The 19182-nt window shown below is 59.5% G+C and overlaps 1 protein-coding gene and 1 non-coding gene across 3 annotated transcripts; both read right to left on the bottom strand.

Moving 5' to 3' along the window:
- Window positions 1-445: 445 nt before the first annotated feature.
- On the bottom strand, window positions 446-17308 carry snrnp70 (small nuclear ribonucleoprotein 70 (U1)). 2 transcript variants are annotated; one of them, XM_088646333.1, is made up of 10 exons: window positions 17066-17308; window positions 14248-14401; window positions 14099-14161; window positions 13950-14004; window positions 13695-13759; window positions 12227-12289; window positions 11206-11287; window positions 3397-3498; window positions 3097-3193; window positions 446-2035 (listed from the first exon to the last, which is right to left on the bottom strand). In XM_088646333.1, exons 2-10 carry the CDS (start codon window positions 14392-14394, stop codon window positions 1120-1122), a joined length of 1590 nt encoding a protein of 529 aa, XP_088502459.1. In that variant the 5' UTR covers window positions 14395-14401; window positions 17066-17308; the 3' UTR covers window positions 446-1119. The 2 variants fall into 2 exon arrangements, with proteins under 2 accessions (XP_088502459.1, XP_088502460.1); XM_088646334.1 differs by having other exon boundaries at window positions 3106-3193.
- On the bottom strand, window positions 13426-13511 carry LOC148654301 (small nucleolar RNA SNORD35). The gene has a single exon (XR_015941518.1). It is a non-coding gene; the product is annotated as a small nucleolar RNA SNORD35 (small nucleolar RNA).
- Window positions 17309-19182: the final 1874 nt, after the last annotated feature.

Below are 19182 nucleotides of genomic sequence, written 5' to 3'. Positions count from 1 at the left end.
CTAGTCTGGGTCACACTGTAACCCCACAGTCCAGAGATCACTGGTCTAGTCTGGGTCACACTGTACCCCTACAGTCCAGAGATCACTGGTCCAGTCTGGGTCACACTGTACCCCCACAGTCCAGAGATGGCCGGTCCAGTCTGGGTCACACTGTACCCCTCCAGTCCAGAGATCGCCGGTCCAGTCTGGGTCACACTGTACCCCTCCAGTCCAGAGATCGCCGGTCCAGTCTGGACTGGGTCATATTCCACCGTGACAGTAGACTACTCCAGTGCTTTCCATTTAGCAGTAGCAGGTAACGGAGCGCCCCGCTGTGCGCAGCACCACTCCTCCACTGCCCCCTACGTCTGAGAGCAGGGCCAGCCCCCTCCTGCCCCGGTACAGATCAAGTCCACTAATTAAAACCCAACACTCAGCACCCCCCAAATAAAGAATCCACACTGCGTTAAATAAAAAAAAGACGACTTTATTGGAAAGAATGCGAAGGCATGACGCCACGCGTGACAGACCGACCGGAACACACGTGCCCGTGTGAGCAGAGACAACCCCGCGTCCTCACCGCCCCCCCCCCAGAAAAACCACAATCTCAACACGGGTTCGGAACCTATACAAAACAGAAAAAATATACACGTATTTATACTGAACGAACTTACCGAAAACAGGCAAATTTCCTCTTAAACCCCCCCCAACCTGTACCACCCAGAAACCGGGGACCCCCAGGGGCCGAGCGACTCTTTCTCGCCCACTGCTCCCAGCAGCCAGCCCTGCTGCTCGGCAGGAAGTCCATGATTCTGCTCGGCCCGAGCCGGACGAGACCACCCCTACCGCCACCTGTCTTCGGGAGCGTCTGCTTTCGGGGCGACGCCGGATAACGTCCGCCTCCCCCCCCCCACCCAAACCCTGCAGCCCCCGCCGTGTCCCGCCCGCGTCGCCAGCGAAGACGACCCCCCACGTCTTAAAAAAAAAAAAACGGGGGGCGAAACAGGGAGGGGGGGAGGGGAGGGTGAAGACTGACGTCACTCGCACGAAATTAAAAAAAAAAAACCTGCAAAAAAAAAAACCGTAGCAAGGCCTTGGAGAAGCTCAGTGGACCGCCCGCCCCCCCCACCCCGAGCCCCCTCAGTACCCCTCCACGGGGGGCTCCATCTTGTAGCCGTTCTCGTTGGAGAGGTACCCCTCGCCCGACTGCAGGGAGTCCTGGTCCATCAGCCCGTCCTGGCTGCCCTCCTCGGGCAGGGGCAGGGGCAGGTCCCCGCCGGCGCTGCCCCCGTCCTGCAGCGAGGGCGGGAGGTGGGGGGGGCCGCCGCCGGGCGGCGGGGGGCGCTCGTCGCGCCGCTCCCTCTCGCGCTCGCCCCGCTCCCTCTTGTGCTCCCGGTCGCGGTCGCGCTCGCGGTCGCCCCGCCGCCGGTCCCGCTCGCGCTCCCGGTCCTTGTCCCGGTGGCTGCGCCGCCGGTCCCGGTCCCGCTCCCGGTCCCGCTCGCGGTCCCGGTCCCGCCCCCTCTCCTCGGCCCCCTCGGCGGGGCCCTCATCCCGGGCGGAGGCCGGGTCGGCCAGGGCCGGGTCCTCGCCGGCGTTCCCGCCCTCCCCGGGGCCGTCGGGGCCCGGCGCCATGCCGCCCTCGCCCCCCGCGCCGCCCTCCTCCTTCCCCCTCTCGCGGTCCCGCTTGCGGTCGCGGCTCCGGCTCCTCCTCTTGCGCTCGCGGTCCCGGCTCCGCTCCCTGCTGCGGCTGTCCCCGCCGGGGCCGGGCCCGCCGGCACCGCCCACCCCCGCGCCGCCCCTCTCCCTCTCCCGCTCCCTCCGCCGGCCGCCGCCGCCGCCGCCGCCCACGACGCCCTCCTCACCCCCTCCCAGGCCGCCCCCGGCCCCCAGCGGCCCCGACCGCTCCGCTCCCCGGTCCCTCTCCCGCTCGCGGGACCGGCTGCGGCGCCGGCGCTCCCGGGAGCGAGACCGCCGCCGCTCCACCCGGTCCTTGTCTCGGTCCCTCTCGCGGCTGCGCTCCGCCCGGCGGTCCCCTCGCTCGCCTCTGTCGCGGTCCCTGTGGGGGAGCAGGAGAGAGGGGTGAGATGACGGGAAGGCGACAAGACCAGACAGAGCGAGCGAGAGAGGGGATAAAGGCGAAAGACCAGAGTAAGCGAGCAAGAGCAGAGGAGGGGATGAAGGCAATAGCGACAGACCAGAGCAAGCGAGCGAGAGCAACAGACCAGAGAGCGAGAGGGGGGGATAAAGGCGATAGACCAGAGCAAGCGAGCAAGAGCGACAGACCAGAGCGAGAGGGGATAAAGGCGAAAGACCAGAGTAAGAGAGCAAGAGCAGAGGAGGGGATGAAGGCAATAGCGACAGACCAGAGCAAGCGAGCGAGAGGGGGGGATAAAGGCGATAGACCAGAGCAAGCGAGCAAGAGCAGAGGAGGGGATGAAGGCAATAGCGACAGACCAGAGCGAGAGGGGGGATAAAGGCAAAAGACCAGAGTAAGCGAGCGAGAGCAACAGACCAGAGCAAGCGAGCAAGAGCAGAGGAGGGGATGAAGGCAATAGCGACAGACCAGAGCAAGCGAGCGAGAGGGGGGGATAAAGGCGACAGACCAGAGCAAGCGAGCGAGAGGGGGGGATAAAGGCGACAGACCAGAGCAAGCGAGCGAGAGCAGAGGAGGGGATGAAGGCAATAGCGACAGACCAGAGCAAGCGAGCGAGAGGGGGGGATAAAGGCGACAGACCAGAGCAAGCGAGCGAGAGCAGAGGAGGGGATGAAGGCAATAGCGACAGACCAGAGCGAGAGGGGGGATAAAGGCAAAAGACCAGAGTAAGCGAGCGAGAGCAACAGACCAGAGCAAGCGAGCGAGAGCAGGGGGGGGGGGGGGAAGGGAGGCAAGAGCGAGAGATCTGAGGGGACAGGAGAGAAAGACGATGTAGGCAGGCAGAACTGGGAGAAAGATGGAAGAAGACCGCGGGGAGCAATAGTGGTTCAAGGAGAGGTAAGAGGTAGCAGACATCACCGAACCACCTTAACAAAACAGAACAAATCACGCACACACACACACACCCCCCCTTCCCCGGCCCCGGTCGCAGACCCCCCGGCGGACCCCCGGCAAGCACGCACTGAACTGACCGCTCGTCGTATCGGGAGGTGTCGTCTCTCCCGGAGTGCTTGATGTTGACGTCCGCTCCCCCTCGCCTCGTGCCGCCCAGACCCCCTCCTGGGGGAAAACAAAACACACGGAACCGCGCGGTTTTCAGCTCCGGGCCCCGATCGCACGCGGAGCGGAGAGAACGGAGGCCCAGGGAAAACAGGAGGGGGGGTGGGGGGGGGCGTGGTGAGAGAGACGTACACAGAGGAGCAGGGGAATAATGAAAGAAAAAACGAGACGGGCGGGCGAGAGGTCGGCGCGCAGTTCCTCACCTAGCCTGCGGGGGCGCCACCCTTTCACCGTGCGGCCTCTCTCCACGTCCACCAGCACACGCCGGCCGTCGATCTTCTTCCCGTCCGCGTGCTTGTAGGCCGCTGCTCGAGGAACGGAGGAGGAGGAGGAGGAGGAGAGGGAAAAGGGCGCGTGGGGGGGAGGGGGGGGAGGAGGAGAGGGGAAACGCCCACGGAGGGGGGGAAAATGTTAAGTGAAACGCTCCTTGAACCCCGCCCACAAGCCCCGGCAGCCACCGCCCCCCCCCCGGCCTGGCCTCGCATGTGCAGGAGGCACTCAAGACCGACCAGGGTCAGCGTTCAGGTCAGCGCAGGCCGCTGGCTGACCGTCTCCCGCAGCCCAGTCCATCCCCTCGGGGGGGGGGGCGATGGCGACAGAGCTCCCCTCTCGATACTCATACGCACGTGAGCAGCCCAACACACCGAGACTCCTGGGTACCCACAATGCACCGTGGAGAGCTGGAGAGCTGTCAGAACCCAGGACATGGATATGGAGAGATTCTCACACCAAACGGGTAAAAAAAAAAAAAAAAGGGCACAAAATTAACCAGAGCCAAGAGTCTAAATCTGCTGCACGAATACTACAGTATTATGGGATCAACAACCTTTAAGGCAATACCGCTACCCGCTGGTCGAAGGTCAGTAGCTGAGGCAGCTCAGCAATTTGTATTGGGTGATGCGGTGTACTACACGAATACTGTACTATAACAGCACAGTGACTTGTACAATAACAGTACTGTTACACTACAGTACAGTGAGTAAGGCAGTGCAGGAGTACAGCTATACTACAGCACAGCAGTGACAGTAGCTATACTACAGTACAGTACAGTGAGGCAGTGTGGGACTACAGCAATACTACAGTACAGTGAGGCAGCCTAGTGGTTTTTGACGATCCTGTGTGCTACACTCAACGAGGAAACAGGGCAAGCGCCGACCACCGATGACTGCCCCTGTACCGTACCAGAACTGTGCTGCAGGACTAAACGGGGAACGGAGCAGACATTTCGTCAGGTCATCGGGCTCGAATGCCAGAGCGCTGACGAGAGATCCAGCTCGGTCTCACGGCTCGTTGTACATACGGATCAGGAACTTGTAAACCCATATTCAGCAGTCAAGAGCTGTCAGGTGTTCTCCCCCTCCCCCCCAAGATGTAGACTGCACCCCAAAACCACAACAAGGTCTCGCTCCCATTTGACATCCCAGTCGCCCCTCCTGTCCCGAGCGAGAGGGATCGGTCCAGCACCTCTGTGCCGAAGGTCTCTGCAGCTCTTACCAAGCAGCGTCTGCGACCTCCGACCTCCTGAGGCTCGAGATGCTGCAGCGCACACCTCCCCCTACCGGGCCTTCTGAGCACGGCCACGTCGCACGCTCGGCGCTCTCCGACGGAAGGGAAAGTCTCCCCAGACCCCTAAAGGTCACCGCGGCCAGCGAGGGGTCAGAACAGGGCGCAGGGGTCGTCTGGTGCTCCCATCGCTTGGTCTTCAGACTTACCGAAGCCGGTACCCCCACCAAAACAAGATCCCTTGACAAAAACCCCGCCTACAAAAGCTGCAGCTGTGCCAACGAAACCAAACCAGCCTTCTGTCAGCTCCTCCTCCTCCTCAGGCCATTTCTTCTTCAACCAGAAGCTCTCTGCGCCGAGACATGAATCTCAAACCGGCAAGGCACAGCAGCTAAAACAGCACCGGCCCCTGCACCTCGCCCAGAGGGAAACCCCGTTACCTGGGAAAAAACACCTCACCACTTACCCCAAAACCTCTTACCAACCTGCACAGGGGCCGAGTCTCGCCACAGCTCGGCCAGCTCAAAACGAAGATCAGGAAAAAAGCTTAACCAGAAGACCTTAAGGGGGTGGAAACCTTAGAAAAACGAGGGGTTGGCAATCTGCAGAGGTCCCCCCAATCTCAACGGAAAAAAAAAACTCCCAGCCGGACATTGGTCACTGATGGGTTTCCAGATCTCCGAGGGCTGACCAAAACACAAATCCTGAGGGGACAGGAAACACGCCCTGCTCTTCGGTGATCAGACAAGCAGTCAGAAAAGGGGTACACCTGTCATCCCTTCTTTGCTCACGGGGGGGGGTGTCGGTAACCCCCCCCCAACTTCTCCTGGCAGTCTCCTCTCGGGGTCCTCTCTCTCTCCCCCGCCATCTCGGACGCAGATTTACCAATGAGGGGCTCGCTCCCTGTTCCTCGCGAGCCACACGGCACCTCTCCAGTTTCCTCTCGCGAAATTACCTGTCCCAACAGCCCGTCAGCTTACACAGCCCTTCGGCTGGAGCGAAACAAACCTCCATCTTCTAAGGGAGAGTTAACCACAGTGCTGTCTTTCCCAAGTCGGCAGAGGAAGATTCCACATACAACACACATAGGACACTGAACATCCCAGCAGACTCACTGCACAAACACCACCGTCAAACGCTCTGGGACAACAGTGCACATCCTCACTGAATATCGATTTACTCCCAGATTCCTTGTGGTTCACACTTAAGATCAGTCAGAGCAGAGAGGGATCTCTAGCGCAGAGGTCGCCGGTCCAGTCTGGGTCCCACTGTACCCCCACAGTCCAGAGATCGCCGGTCCAGTCCGGGTCACACTGTACCCCTACAGTCCAGAGATCGCCGGTCCAGTCTGGGTCATACTGTACCCCTACAGTCCAGAGATCGCCGGTCCAGTCTGGGTCACACTGTACCCCTACAGTCCAGAGATCGCCGGTCCAGTCTGGGTCACACTGTACCCCCACAGTCCAGAGATCACTGGTCCAGTCTGGGCTGTTATGGTGTATGAACCCCAACCCAGCTCTGCAACAACTTTTTGTTTTTGTTCAAGGTGCACAAGTCCAAGTTCGTAACAGAAAGTATTTCCAATAAAGCATTTAACAAACGACTCATATGGCTGAAAATCAACATCTTTCAAACCCTTTTCTGAAAGCAACCTAGTACAGACTTTATCCTCCCTCTCTCAGAAGCGAGTCCTGCTCACCGAAACCCAGGACCTTTTTGAAAACAAAAGCAAACAGCAATACCTGCACGAGTCTTACCCTTTTCCTGCGAAACATTTCAGAAGCATTAACGCAGCCTCTTCAGGTGCTTTCAAGTGTCCCCCTGGCTGTGGGGAGGTCCTTGCGTGATAAAGGAAAAGCCACTGTACTTGTAAACCCGGCGCGTTTTGGACCCGGCGACCGCAAAGTCTCACCGTAGGACAGCCGACGATACAAGCTACACTCACAGGGGGCGAGCAGGACCGAGCTCTGCGGCGTTACGGGACCGGACGCAAGCCCGTCTCCATCTTCCTCGCGTTCCCCGCCCCTGCTCCCGGCGGCCGTTAATCAATTAAGACATTAATTGCAATCCCGGCGTCACCTTTTCCGAAACCGCGACCGTCGGCCGAGGACGGCTAGGACAGCTCCCTGATCCGCAGGATCTCATCCGGCAGTTCCTCGACAGGAGCCAGGGTGTCGGCCTCCGGGGACGCAGCTGGGCAGCTTGCTCCACGCTCCCGCCACCCTCGGCGTCAAGAGGGGCCTCTTCCACTCTCGATTGCTAGCGAGCGCCGTGAGGTAAGAACTTAACCCCCCCCACACACACACACACACGTGTGAAACCGAGTCCCCCATGTCAGGGAAAAAGGCCTTACCCAGACCAGACCATGTCTCCCCCCCCAGAGGTGGGTAAATTCACAGCTGTGCTACAGCGCGCCACTGCTTCCAGTGGAAAAGTACCACCCCCCAGCTACCGGAAAATACTCCGCCCGGCCAAGCCTCAGGGAAAGCTCTACCGATCTTGGGCGTCAAGCCCAAGCAGTCCCCTAGATCGGCCCCAGCCTCCTGCACACCGCCGCTCGCTCAGACCTCTGTGCCAGAGCTCACCCGCGCTCGAGCCAGGAAAATAAGGAGTCCGGCTCCAATCCAGACGAGACCAAATCAAACCGGGGTCGCCCCCGCCCCCCCCAAACCCCGCCGGGCGCAGCGCCCGACGGGGCAGGGCAGGGCGACGCCGAAGGTCCCCTTCAGGCCCGTGACGGGACGGTACGAGGGCCAGCCGTGGGGTGCTGCGCCCCCAGTTCGGGCCGGCGCTGTTCCCTGCGTTACAGTGCCCAGAAGCGAGCCCGGCCACAGCTCTCCTACCAGTCCACCAAACCTCTCTTCTGCTTCTCTCTCTCTCTCTCTGTCCGAGGCAGGGATGGAGGGATCGCCCACAGGACGCTCCGGGGGGGGGGTCTTCGGATCGGACACAGCTGGGTTGTCTGGGGCAGGAATGCCGCCCCTCCCACCCCACCCACAAGCCCCCTGCTACCGACTCTCTGAAGCACTTCTGCCTTAAAGCGCGACTCCATTCTCACCACGGCCCGTGTCCGCACCCCTCCGGCCGCTGGACTGACGACGACGCCACCGGCCACACCACCCTCGGGGACACCCCGAAACCTGGGGTTGCCTTACCACAACCCAGCGCGCCCCCGGACGAGCTCTCTGCCCCAGGGAACCCGCCCCCCGCCCCACAGCTCATCCACGTCGGGCCCTGCGAGAGCCACACTGTCATCCCGGTCGTCCCGCCCGGGCGGGGGGCTCCCCTCCTACACCTCCGCCGCACAGCACACCCCTTGCCGAGCGATTCGACAACACCCCCTCTTTAAGACACAAACGCAGCGCCTGCTACACTAACCCCCCCTCACGCCACACCCCCACGCCCCTCCCTCCTCTCCCGGAACGACACGAGAGGCCAGAACGCCAGAACCCCCTCCCCCGCCCCCTGCGTCTCGGCCCTCGTCTCCCGCGCACGCCGTGGGCGAAGACTCCCACGTCCGAGCGCGCGGGACCGCACCCGACACCAGCGCCGCCGCCAGGGCCGCCTCACCACAGCCCGGCGGCGCGTCCGGTCTCCCTGAGCCACCGGCGGACAACGCGCTGACCCTACCCTCGTCCTCCCTGCGCTGCCCGTGACCTCGCCTCCCGACGGTCCCGCCCGGCACAGGAGCGCGGCCGGCCCCCCGCTTCCTCACCGTGGGGGCCCCCGACTCTTACCTGTGGCTCCCCCTCCCCCCCCGACACCATACTTACACCATCCTACACACCCGAAACTTACACAAGCTCCTCTTCGTCGCGCCTTAACTCGGGGCTCCCTCCTGCGCTGGAATCGGGACAACGCGGGGCAGAAAGGGGGCGCCCGGCGTAGAAACATGGGGGGGGCGGGACTCAAACTCTGTCTTACAACAGGGCGCTGGGGCCCGGGGCAGGGGCAGGGGGCTCGCCCTCACGCCAGCGACTCCGAGGCCAGGGCCTGCTGGGAACAGTCGCTCTGGGTGGAGTTCCCGCCAGCCAGGCCCTTAGACGCACAGAGGCTCGCCCAGGGGACACCGGGCCCTCCAGGCCCGTCCCCCGCCCAGCCGAGACGGAGCAGACCGGGCGCCGGAGAGCCCCGCAGGGCCGGAAGGAAAAGGGGGCGCGGCACAGGCGCACCCCGGAGAACCGCGACAGCGGCGCCCAGCTGGTGGCAAAGGATTTGTTTGGGGGGAGAAAAAAATGAAAACTCGCGCCCGCTCCGCACATCGAGAGACCCAGGGGGTCTGACCGGCGAAGGAGGTGGCGGCAGCGCCGACTGCTGGACGGGCACGCCGCCGCAGAAGGGCCGCAGCACAGAGCCACGGTTTTTTAAATGGAGGTCGGGGGAAAGGGGGGAGAGGGGGGGGGGTTTGGGGGTCGTGGAGGAGAATCGACTTCAGGGTCAAGCACAAAACGAAAAAAAATAAATAAAAAAAAATCAACAGAAAGGAAGGAGAAGCCTGCTCTGCAGGCCGGGCAGACGTGAGCCCCCAGCCAGTGAAACTCACAGGTAACAGTGTGGCCCTGACCATACACTCACCCGCTGTCCGGCCCAGCCCAGCCGGGCCCGGACACCCCTGACTGACCTGCTGCTCCCACGGGAGAAACACTCCCCGAGAACCTCTCTCCTCCCCCTTCGCGGGCAGGGGCCCCCCCCCGAGACTTGGGGTGTTTGCTATGTGTGTGCTTTTAAAGGTTTGTTAAAAAAAAAACTTTTTTTAAACCCTCTCTCTCTCTCTCTCTCTCAACTCCTACGCTTGGTGAAAAAGATAAACCTTACCCATCATATACAAACCCATCATACCAACCATACACTGAGCAGAGTGGTAGTAGGGTGTACCCCCAAAAGCATCATCTGCAAGCCAGCTCTGGCCAAAAGCCATCGAGATTTAGGCGGCTGCAGTGACAATGAGAACAACACACAGTTAATACAGCCTCCCGGGCAGCCTGGTGCAGCTCACTCTCACAGCCACCCCCCGGACCCCCGCGGACCCCCCCCCACTCTGCAGGGCGGAGCAGGAGACCCCGGAGACACCCCCACCCCAAACCACACCAGCTCCACCCCAGCCCCCCACAAGCACAACCTTGTAACACCCCTCCCCCCCCCCGACACGTCACAGTGGGGCGCTTCAGCCAGGGAAACACGGGGATCGGACCGCGGTGGGGGGGTTTCACAAGCCCCCCCCCCCCAGACTGGACCGGGCGAGCGGGCTGCTCGGGGCGCCCCTCGGCGGCTCCGTGTTGGGGCTCCGCGCCGGTGCGACTCGGTTTTTAAGCGATGGAGTTATAGAGGAAGGACCGGAGGGCCGGCGCCAGGCTGGCACCCCCCAGGCTGGAGATCACAGGGAGGCATCACCACGACAACCACCCCCCCCCCCTCCCGGGGGCACCGGACAGCGGACTTACCTTCGGCCCGGTCCCGTTTCGGACCCCTCTCGCCACCGGCCCAGGCCGCCAGCCCCCGCGACGCCCCCCAGCCTGCCTCCCCCTACCACCCTCCCCCCCCAAAGCCACAGGGCAAGAGCCCGGATGAGCTCCGGACCACCGGACAGGCCAGCGCCCCCAGAGCGTGGCCGGGGGCTCGGCGAGGGCTGGCCGGCCTGCGCCCCGCGGTCTGTTCTCGAGGGGGCAGGGGGGCTCGTTCTGAAGGCCACAAGTGCCACCGCACCCCCGCATGCTAGACCGCGCGCCAGACATTCAAGACGAGAGCCCCTGCCCCGCTGTGTGTGTGTGTGTGTGTGTGTGTGTGTGTGCCTCCTGTCCCACTATGTGGGGTACTCTCCCAGTGTGCCTCCTGTCCCACTGTGTGGGGTACTCTCCCAGTGTGCCTCCTGTCCCACTGTGTGGGGTACTCTCCCAGTGTGCCTCCTGTCCCACTGTGTGGGGTACTCTCCCAGTGTGCCTCCTGTCCCACTGTGTGTGTGTGTGCAGGTGTGTGTTACTCTCCCAGTGTGCCTCCTGTCCCACTGTGAGTGTGTGTGTAGGTGTGTGTTACTCTCCCAGTGTGCCTCCTGTCCCACTGTGAGTGTGTGTGTAGGTGTGTGTTACTCTCCCAGTGTGCCTCCTGTCCCACTGTGAGTGTGTGTGTAGGTGTGTGTTACTCTCCCAGTGTGCCTCCTGTCCCACTGTGAGTGTGTGTGTGTGTGTCCGCACAGGTGTGGGGTACTCTCTCCCAGTGTGCCTCCTGTCCCGCTGTGTGGGGTACTCTCCCAGTGTGCCTCCTGTCCCGCTGTGTGGGGTACTCTCTCCCAGTGTGCCTCCTGCCCAACTCTGTGAGTGTGAGTGTGTGTGGGGGGGTTCGTACTCCCTCTGAATCCTGTTTCTTACGGATTCTCTGTGCGTCTCCTCTCTGTCACTGTGTGTTTCGTACAGAGGGATTCTGTGCTGTCCTCCCCGGTGGGCCCTGGCGTGTGTGTGTGTGCGCGTGTCAGGGCGTGCGCGCGCGTGCAGGCTGCGGCGGGCGGGGACACTCACAGTGCATGTCCCTCTCGTGCTCGTACTCGATGAAGGCGTAGCCTCGCGGCTTCCCCGTCCTCTTGTTGTAGACGATGTAGATCTGGAGGGGGGAGACGGGCGCGCGGTCACTCGCGCTGCTCTCCACGAATCGGGGCGCAGCGGGGTCTCGAGACGCGCGGGCGTCCGGAGAGCCGAACCCACCCCCCGCCCCCCCATACCACTGCAGGAGGGACAGTTCATAGCCCCTCCCTTAAACAGCAAGCAAAGCACTGACACGCATTGGTTTAGTGCATTCAATATCCTGAAATCAAGTGAGCACAAACCTCTCCTCCATACCCAGTAATAATAATATTATTAAGGAACAAATAACAGGTTTATTCCATGCTGAAAAAAAGAAAGAACAACGTTTCGGCCGTGGAGCCTTCTTTAGGTGTGAGTCACCCCTGAAGAAGGCTCCACGGCTGAAACGTCGTGTTCTTTCTTCTTTTTTTCCCCAGCAAGGAATAAACCTCTTACTTGCTCCTTTGCATACGAATGCTGACGCAGCTCCCCGCCTGAATTATTATCATTAATACTCCCTTATACACTTCGGTGTCAAGCTCATTTAGATATCAAGTAAAACACGAAGCCCTGCCCAGTAATAATACGTGACTTCCTTACGTGACAGTGCTGATGCACTGGTGTCAAACTCCTCAAAATATGTAAAATCTGACCGCAAACGAACAAGTACAGGTCTACTGCAGCTGGAGAGAGCAGAAAGAACACAGCGTTTCGGCCCCGGACCAGGTGAGGTAGCATACGAAACCCGAAGAGGGCCCCACGGCCGAAACGCTGCGTTTTCTTTCCTCTCTTTTCAGGCTTGGAAAGAACCGGTCACTTGTTCCTCTAAAATCCGATTCCATTTAACTCTCAAAATCTTGACACCTCAGGCGAGTGAAAACTAAAGGCTCACAAGGGGGCGTGAACCCCTGCCCCCCCCCCCAGCCCCCAGAACTCGGACACACGCCCTCCCCCCGCTCCCCCACGCACACCCTCTTACCCGCTTGATGGGGCCGTAGACCTCGAACTCGCGCCGCAGCTTGGACTCCGTGGTGTCGTAGTTCTGGGGTCGAGCACAAAGAGAGGACCGGGTCAGCACAGAGTCAGCAGGCAGCCCGACGTGTGTGGGGCGCACACGCCCCCTCCCGAGTCCCGAGTGCGGCTGGGGGCCGAGACGCACCGCAGGAAGCGTCGCGCCCAGCGAGCGACAGCCCCTCGCGGACGAGCGCTTGACGCTGCTCGTCCCCCAGTTAAACCTGCCTGAACGCCCTCAGCTCAGAACAGATCGATCCTGGGGGACAAAGACCTGCTGCACACCAGGCAGCCCCCCCTCTGAGGAGGGAGGGGGGTCGTGGTGCATCGGGGCTACTCCACACCGGCAGACACGGGGTACAGGCGTGTCCCCCTGGAGGACGAGAGAGGCCGGCTGGCCTCTGGACTGTCAGGCCGGGGTTCTGGGTGCAGCAGCGGGACGAGTATGAGAGACCGCCAAGGCTGCACAACGAGCACTTCTGTGAGCAACTCGTGCCCAACGACAGGAGCGACTCAGGGAGAGAGGGCGGCTGGGCTCAGGGAGGATCGAGGGGCTCAGGGGGACTTCAGGAGGGGAGCAGCTCTGTCTGGGCTCGGGCAGGCAGTCCTCTGGGGCTCAGGGGGACTTCAGGAGGGAGCACCTCTGTCTGGACTCGGGCAGGCAGTCCTCTGGGGCTCAGGGGGACTTCAGGAGGGGAGCGGCTCTGTCTGGGCTCGGGCAGGCAGTCCTCTGGGGCTCAGGGGGACTTCAGGAGGGGAGCGGCTCTGTCTGGGCTCAGGAGGACAGTCCTCTGGGGCTCAGGGGGACTTCAGGAGGGGAGCGGCTCTGTCTGGGCTCAGGAGGACAGTCCTCTGGGGCTCAGGGGGACTTCAGGAGGGGAGCGGTTCAGTCTGGGCTTGGGCAGACAGTCCTCTGGGGCTCAGGGGGACTTCAGGAGGGGAGCAGCTCTGTCTGGGCACGGGCAGACAGTCCTCTGGGGCTCAGGGGGACTTCAGGAGGGGAGCAGCTCTGTCTGGGCTCGGGCAGACAGTTCTCTGGGGCTCAGGGGGACTTCAGGAGGGGAGTGGCTCTGTCTGGGCTCGGGCAGACAGTCCTCTGGGGCTCGGGGGGACTTCAGGAGGGGAGCAGCTCTGTCTGGGCTCGGGAGGACAGTCCAGAAGCGGCTCCGGGCTGCATCAGTATTGCCGTGAGGCAGGTGTCCTCAGGGCCACACAGGCTCAGAAGACCATCGTGAGAAAGACCATCACCTGCAGCCCGGAGACCCTCTCCCTGCTCACACAGAGCTTCTGCTGAGGGGTCCAGACTCTCGGCCATGAACTGCGAGAGCATCCCCCCACCACCCCCCACCCCACCCACAACCGTCCGTCTCCCGGAGCTGCTTCAGGAGTCCGAAACGCCAGGCGCCAGCGGGATCCGGCCCCGGAATGAACCTTACCACTCGCGCCACGAACAGGGTCTTGAAGGCATCGCCCTGGGCGTTGGTGTCATTGTGGGGGTCCCCTGTGGGGGCGGAAAGAGAGGGAGAGAGATTGAACAAACCACAAAACAGCAAGACAAAGTAAACCAAGCCCTCAACGCCCCCCCGCCTCCCCCCAGGAAACACAGGGGCTCCTCTGCCACTGCGTCAGCACACCAGGGCAGCTGATACAGAGCCCCCCCTTCCCCGGCGACACAGGGCCCCCACACTCACACAGCTTCAGCTCAGACTCCACCACCGTCTGGCGCCGCTCGATCTTCTCCCGCCTCTGTCAGGAGTGGAGAGAGAGGGGGGGGAGGGGGTGAGAGACAGCCCACCGGCTCACACACCCCCCCCACCCGGGTCCGGACCGGCCCACCTACCTTCCTCTCCAGCCGCTCCTCGCGGGTCTCCGCGCGGGTCGGCGGGGGGGCATCTCGGGGGTCCTGCGGGGAGAGAGAAAGAGGGCCGTCAGCGTGGGGCGCGGCCAGGGGCCGGGGGCCGGGGGGGGGGGACCGGGGGCCGCACTCACCTCGAAGTGCCTGATGAAGGGGGCGATGCCGCTGTAGGGCTGGTTGTGGTGCTTCTCGTGGGGCAGCTTCTCCAGGGGGGGCAGGTAAGGGATGGGATCCCGCGGGGCAAAGAGTGCCAGCAGGTTAGGGGGCAGAAACTGAGTCATCTTTCACCTGAGAAAGAGAGGGGTTAATACACACACACTGACTGGACACTCCAGTACATTAACACTGCACTGAGAGAGAGAGGGGTTCATACACACACACTGACTGGACACTCCAGTACATTAACACTGCACTGAGAGAGAGAGGGGTTCATACACACACTGACTGGACACTCCAGTACATGAACACTGCACTGAGAGAGAGAGGGGTTAATACAGACACACTGACTGGACACTCCAGTACATTAACACTGCACTGAGAGAGAGAGGGGTTAATACAGACACACTGACTGGACACTCCAGTACATGAACACTGCACTGAGAGAGAGAGGGGTTCATACACACACACTGACTGGACACTCCAGTACATTAACACTGCACTGAGAGAGAGAGGGGTTAATACAGACACACTGACTGGACACTCCAGTACATTAACACTGCACTGAGAGAGAGAGGGGTTAATACAGACACACTGACTGGACACTCCAGTACATTAACACTGCACTGAGAGAGAGAGGGGTTAATACAGACACACTGACTGGACACTCCAGTACATTAACACTGCACTGAGAGAGAGAGGGGTTAATACAGACACACTGACTGGACACTCCAGTACATGAACACTGCACTGAGAGAGAGAGGGGTTAATACAGACACACTGACTGGACACTCCAGTACATTAACACTGCACTGAGAGAGAGAGGGGTTAATACAGACACACTGACTGGACACTCCAGTACATTAACACTGCACTGAGAGAGAGAGGGGTTAATACACACACACTGACTGGACACTCCAGTACATGAACACTGCACTGAGAGAGAGAGGGGTTAATACAGACACACTGACTGGACACTCCAGTACATGAACACTGCACTGAGAGAGAGAGGGGTTAATACAGACACACTGACTGGACACTCCAGTACATTAACACTGCACTGAGAGAGAGGGGTTAATACAGACACACTGACTGGACACTCCAGTACATTAACACTGCACTGAGAGAGAGAGGGGTTAATACAGACACACTGACTGGACACTCCAGTACATAAACACTACACTGAGAGAGAGAGGGGTTAATACAGACACACTGACTGGACACTCCAGTACATAAACACTACACTGAGAGAGAGAGGGGTTAATACAGACACACTGACTGGACACTCCAGTACATTAACACTGCACTGAGAGAGAGAGGGGTTAATACAGACACACTGACTAGACACTCCAGTACATTAACACTGCACTGAGAGAGAGAGGGGTTCATACACACACACTGACTGGACACTCCAGTACATTAACACTGCACTGAGAGAGAGAGGGGTTCATACAGACACACTGACTGGACACTCCAGTACATGAACACTGCACTGAGAGAGAGAGGGGTTCATACACACACACTGACTGGACACTCCAGTACATGAACACTGCACTGAGAGAGGGGGGTTCATACAGACACACTGACTGGACACTCCAGTACATGAACACTGCACTGACTAACTTCATGAAGAACTAACAATTAAGACACCAGTATTAACAAATATGGTCCACTTCCAGGTCTGCCAGTCTCACTCCCAGTGCCCAGGAGTGGTGTGTGACCACACTCCCAGCCACATTCCACGGGATCAGTTAAGAAGCCATGCAGTGGAGGTCTTTCAGAGGATCCCGTTTACTCTGCAAATATCCCCCACCTGGCCTGGAGAGACTGACCTCAGGCCCCACTGTCACCCGTGACAGTGAGGCCCACGGGCTCCCGGGTCAGGATCTCTTAGTGCAGATTGCTAAACTGCGCGTTTTATTTCTTCCATATGTTCACGACAGACATTTACTCACAAACAAGTATGCAATATTACAATTACACCTAGAGAAGGGATACAGCTTTTCTTTGGCACAGCGCCTACAGAAAGTCCACACCCCCTGTGACTTTTCCACATTGTACTGCGTTACAGCGTGGAACCATGATGTAATGAACCGATAATGTTCGTCATCAACCCAAAGGACTCCATCACGATGTCGAAATAAAGATCCAGACATGTTACTACATTCGACGTAATACACAGAACGTTGTTGGCGAGTTCTCAGTTAAAGGCATCACGGTTCCACACCGTAACACAAACCGTGAAAGAGTCCACGAGGTACCGTGGTTTCTCGGTGCGGGAGCAGGTCGGATCGCCTTCCCCGACGGCCCCGTTTAATACTCCCGACACAGACCGCAGCCTCACGGTCACAGGAGCCCCCACACCAGCGGGTTCGAGAGAGAGAGAGGGAGACGCGCCTCCCCACGCAACACAAACACGTCGACGCGTCTCCCAGGAAAAAGGACAAAGCAGGCGCCTGCGGTCCGGTCGGGGTTCGACCGGGACTGAGACCGAGACTGAGCGGAAGGAGCCCGCCTTGCTCTTGAAGCTGCATGGCGGAGGGGGGACCGGAGAGGCCCGGGCACCAGGGGCGCGACGCTCCCGACCCCACGGAGACCTGAACCGTTTACAAATCGCCTCTCCCTCTCTCTCTCGCCATCCCCGGCCGCCCCTGCTGTCCCCGGGCCCGAGGGAGACAAGGCAGGGGACCCCGGTTTCCCCGGACACCCCCCCCCGCTGGGGGCAGACAAACGGGGGGGGGGTTTCTCCGCGGTCCCCTGCGCCGGAGGAACGGGGAGGCCTCGTGTGCCACTCACCTCAATCCGCATCCACCCCGCACGGTCACAAAGCCAGAAAGAAAAACACTCTGTTCGCCGACTCTGCGCCCTCAGGAACCGCGGCTACCAGCGACCCAGCGCCTCCAGTAGCGGAAAAGGGGTGGGGGTCCTTCCAGCTCCCAACTGATTTTAAATGTGAACCTCGCCGTCCCCGATCTCGGTCTCTCCTCTTTCTCTCCGCTCGCTATATGAGCTACAAAATGGCGGCCGGCCGCCGGTGGAGGAGCTCCAGCCACTAGCGCGACACTTTGCGACAGCCCGGCGGCGGGAATCATGGGATATCCCCTGGGCCGGGCGCCCTTTCCAACGAAAAACAAACCGGTTTACGTTACGCGGGAGGCGGTCCGTTGCCAAGGGAGAGGGTTCCTCATTGGTGGGTTTGAATGCTGCGTCACCAGCCCCCCGGTCACGTGAGAGAATGAATGGGTTCCGCTTTGTGTTTGGCTACGAGCGAACACGTGCGGACCAGGAGTGCTAGTTTTTTTTATTGATTTATGCATAATAGAGTAACAGAAATGACAATACAGACAAGAGTACACGTAACAGTTCAAGACAAAAAGAACGTCAGGGGTACATATTACTACATACATTCAAGTCCTGAAAAAAGATTAAACACATTCAATAAAAATAATGTGCGCACCGTTTTCATATTGTTGCACTTCGAAATAGTCCGCAAATACCCCCTCACATCCATTTTAAACCGCTCAAACACAGGGGTCTTCCCAGACCACCTCAGTTTATGTATATAATAACGTGCCATTATAATAATTACATTTAATACAATCGAAAATTTACTATTGTTTTCGATGGGGCTGAAACTTAACATCTTTTTCATCAAAACATATATCAATATTGGTTTCTTTTTTAATGTAAATCTGCAACTTAGTCCAGAACATTTTTAGACCAGGAGTGCTAGTGTTTAGTTCCTCATTGATAATGACCAGAAAGTTTGCAATTTGTGGTTCTGGTGACGCGCTGTGGCTAAAGAATGACCTGCCAAATGATGTCAAGAAGGATTCTGAATTTGACACATCCTCTTGGGGGAATAGTTACTTGAAATGTGACTTTTTAATCCCGCTGGAGAAAAAAAATAAAATAAAACCTCGTTTGCCTTCGATTTGATCAACTTTTCGTGAAACGAGACGGCCTGGGAAGAGACCCAGACGGTTTCCACACGCGGACGATGAAAGCCTCTGATTTTCAGATGCAACAGCTGACGGTGAGGTTATAGGTACTCTCGTGCGTGTTGTGATAGAAAGTTGCAATAAAAAGAAATATATGTATATAATTAAATGTCAGCGGTGCCCCCTTTTTACAGTGGATTTCTTTCCTTTGCGAAGTCACTCACTCACACACACACACACACACACACACACACACACGGCATACACTTACTGAACACAAGTGAAACACCGTGGAGCCGCTGTGCGTTGTGCTGTACATTCCAGTCATTCTTGGTCTCAGCAAAGACACCGCAGACACAGACAGGGCAGGCCTTCCAGAGGGGGGGCCCTATCTCTGCTGTTTCAGTCCTTAGCCATATCACCCTGCAGCTCACAACTGGCAACCCACTGAAGCTCAGCAGGTGTGAGCCTGGTCAGTACCTGGATGGGAGACCTCCTGGGAAAAACTAAGGCTGCTGCTGGAAGAGGTGTTAGTGGGGCCAGCAGGGGGCGCTCACCCTGCGGCTCATGTGGGTCCTAATGCCCCAGTGTAGTGACGGGGACACTATACTGTAAACAGGCGCCGTCCTTCGGATGAGACGTAAAACCGAGGTCCTGACTCTCTGTGGTCATGAACAATCCCAGGGTGTCTCTCGAGAAGAGTAGGGGTGTCACCCCAGTGTCCTGGCCAAATTTCCCCATCGGCTGTTATCAATCATGGCCTCCTAACAATCCCCCTCTGTGAATTGGCTCCATCACTCTGCTCTCCTCCCACTGAGAGCTGGTGTGTGAGGAGCGTTCTGGCGCACTATGGCTGCCAGCGCATCATCCAGGTGGGGCTGCACATTGGTGGTGGTGGAGGGGATCCCCATTACCTGTAAAGCGCTTTGAGTGGAGTGTCCAGAAAAAGCGCTATATAAGTGTAAGCAATTA

The sequence above is a fragment of the Lepisosteus platostomus genome, chromosome 9 (genome assembly GCF_059453375.1).
Source record: "Lepisosteus platostomus isolate fLepPlt1 chromosome 9, fLepPlt1.hap1, whole genome shotgun sequence".
In the NCBI taxonomy this organism is placed as follows: domain Eukaryota; kingdom Metazoa; phylum Chordata; class Actinopteri; order Semionotiformes; family Lepisosteidae; genus Lepisosteus; species Lepisosteus platostomus.
Note: the sequence above shows the minus strand (reverse complement) of the source record. Positions and strands in the feature narration are given on the sequence as shown.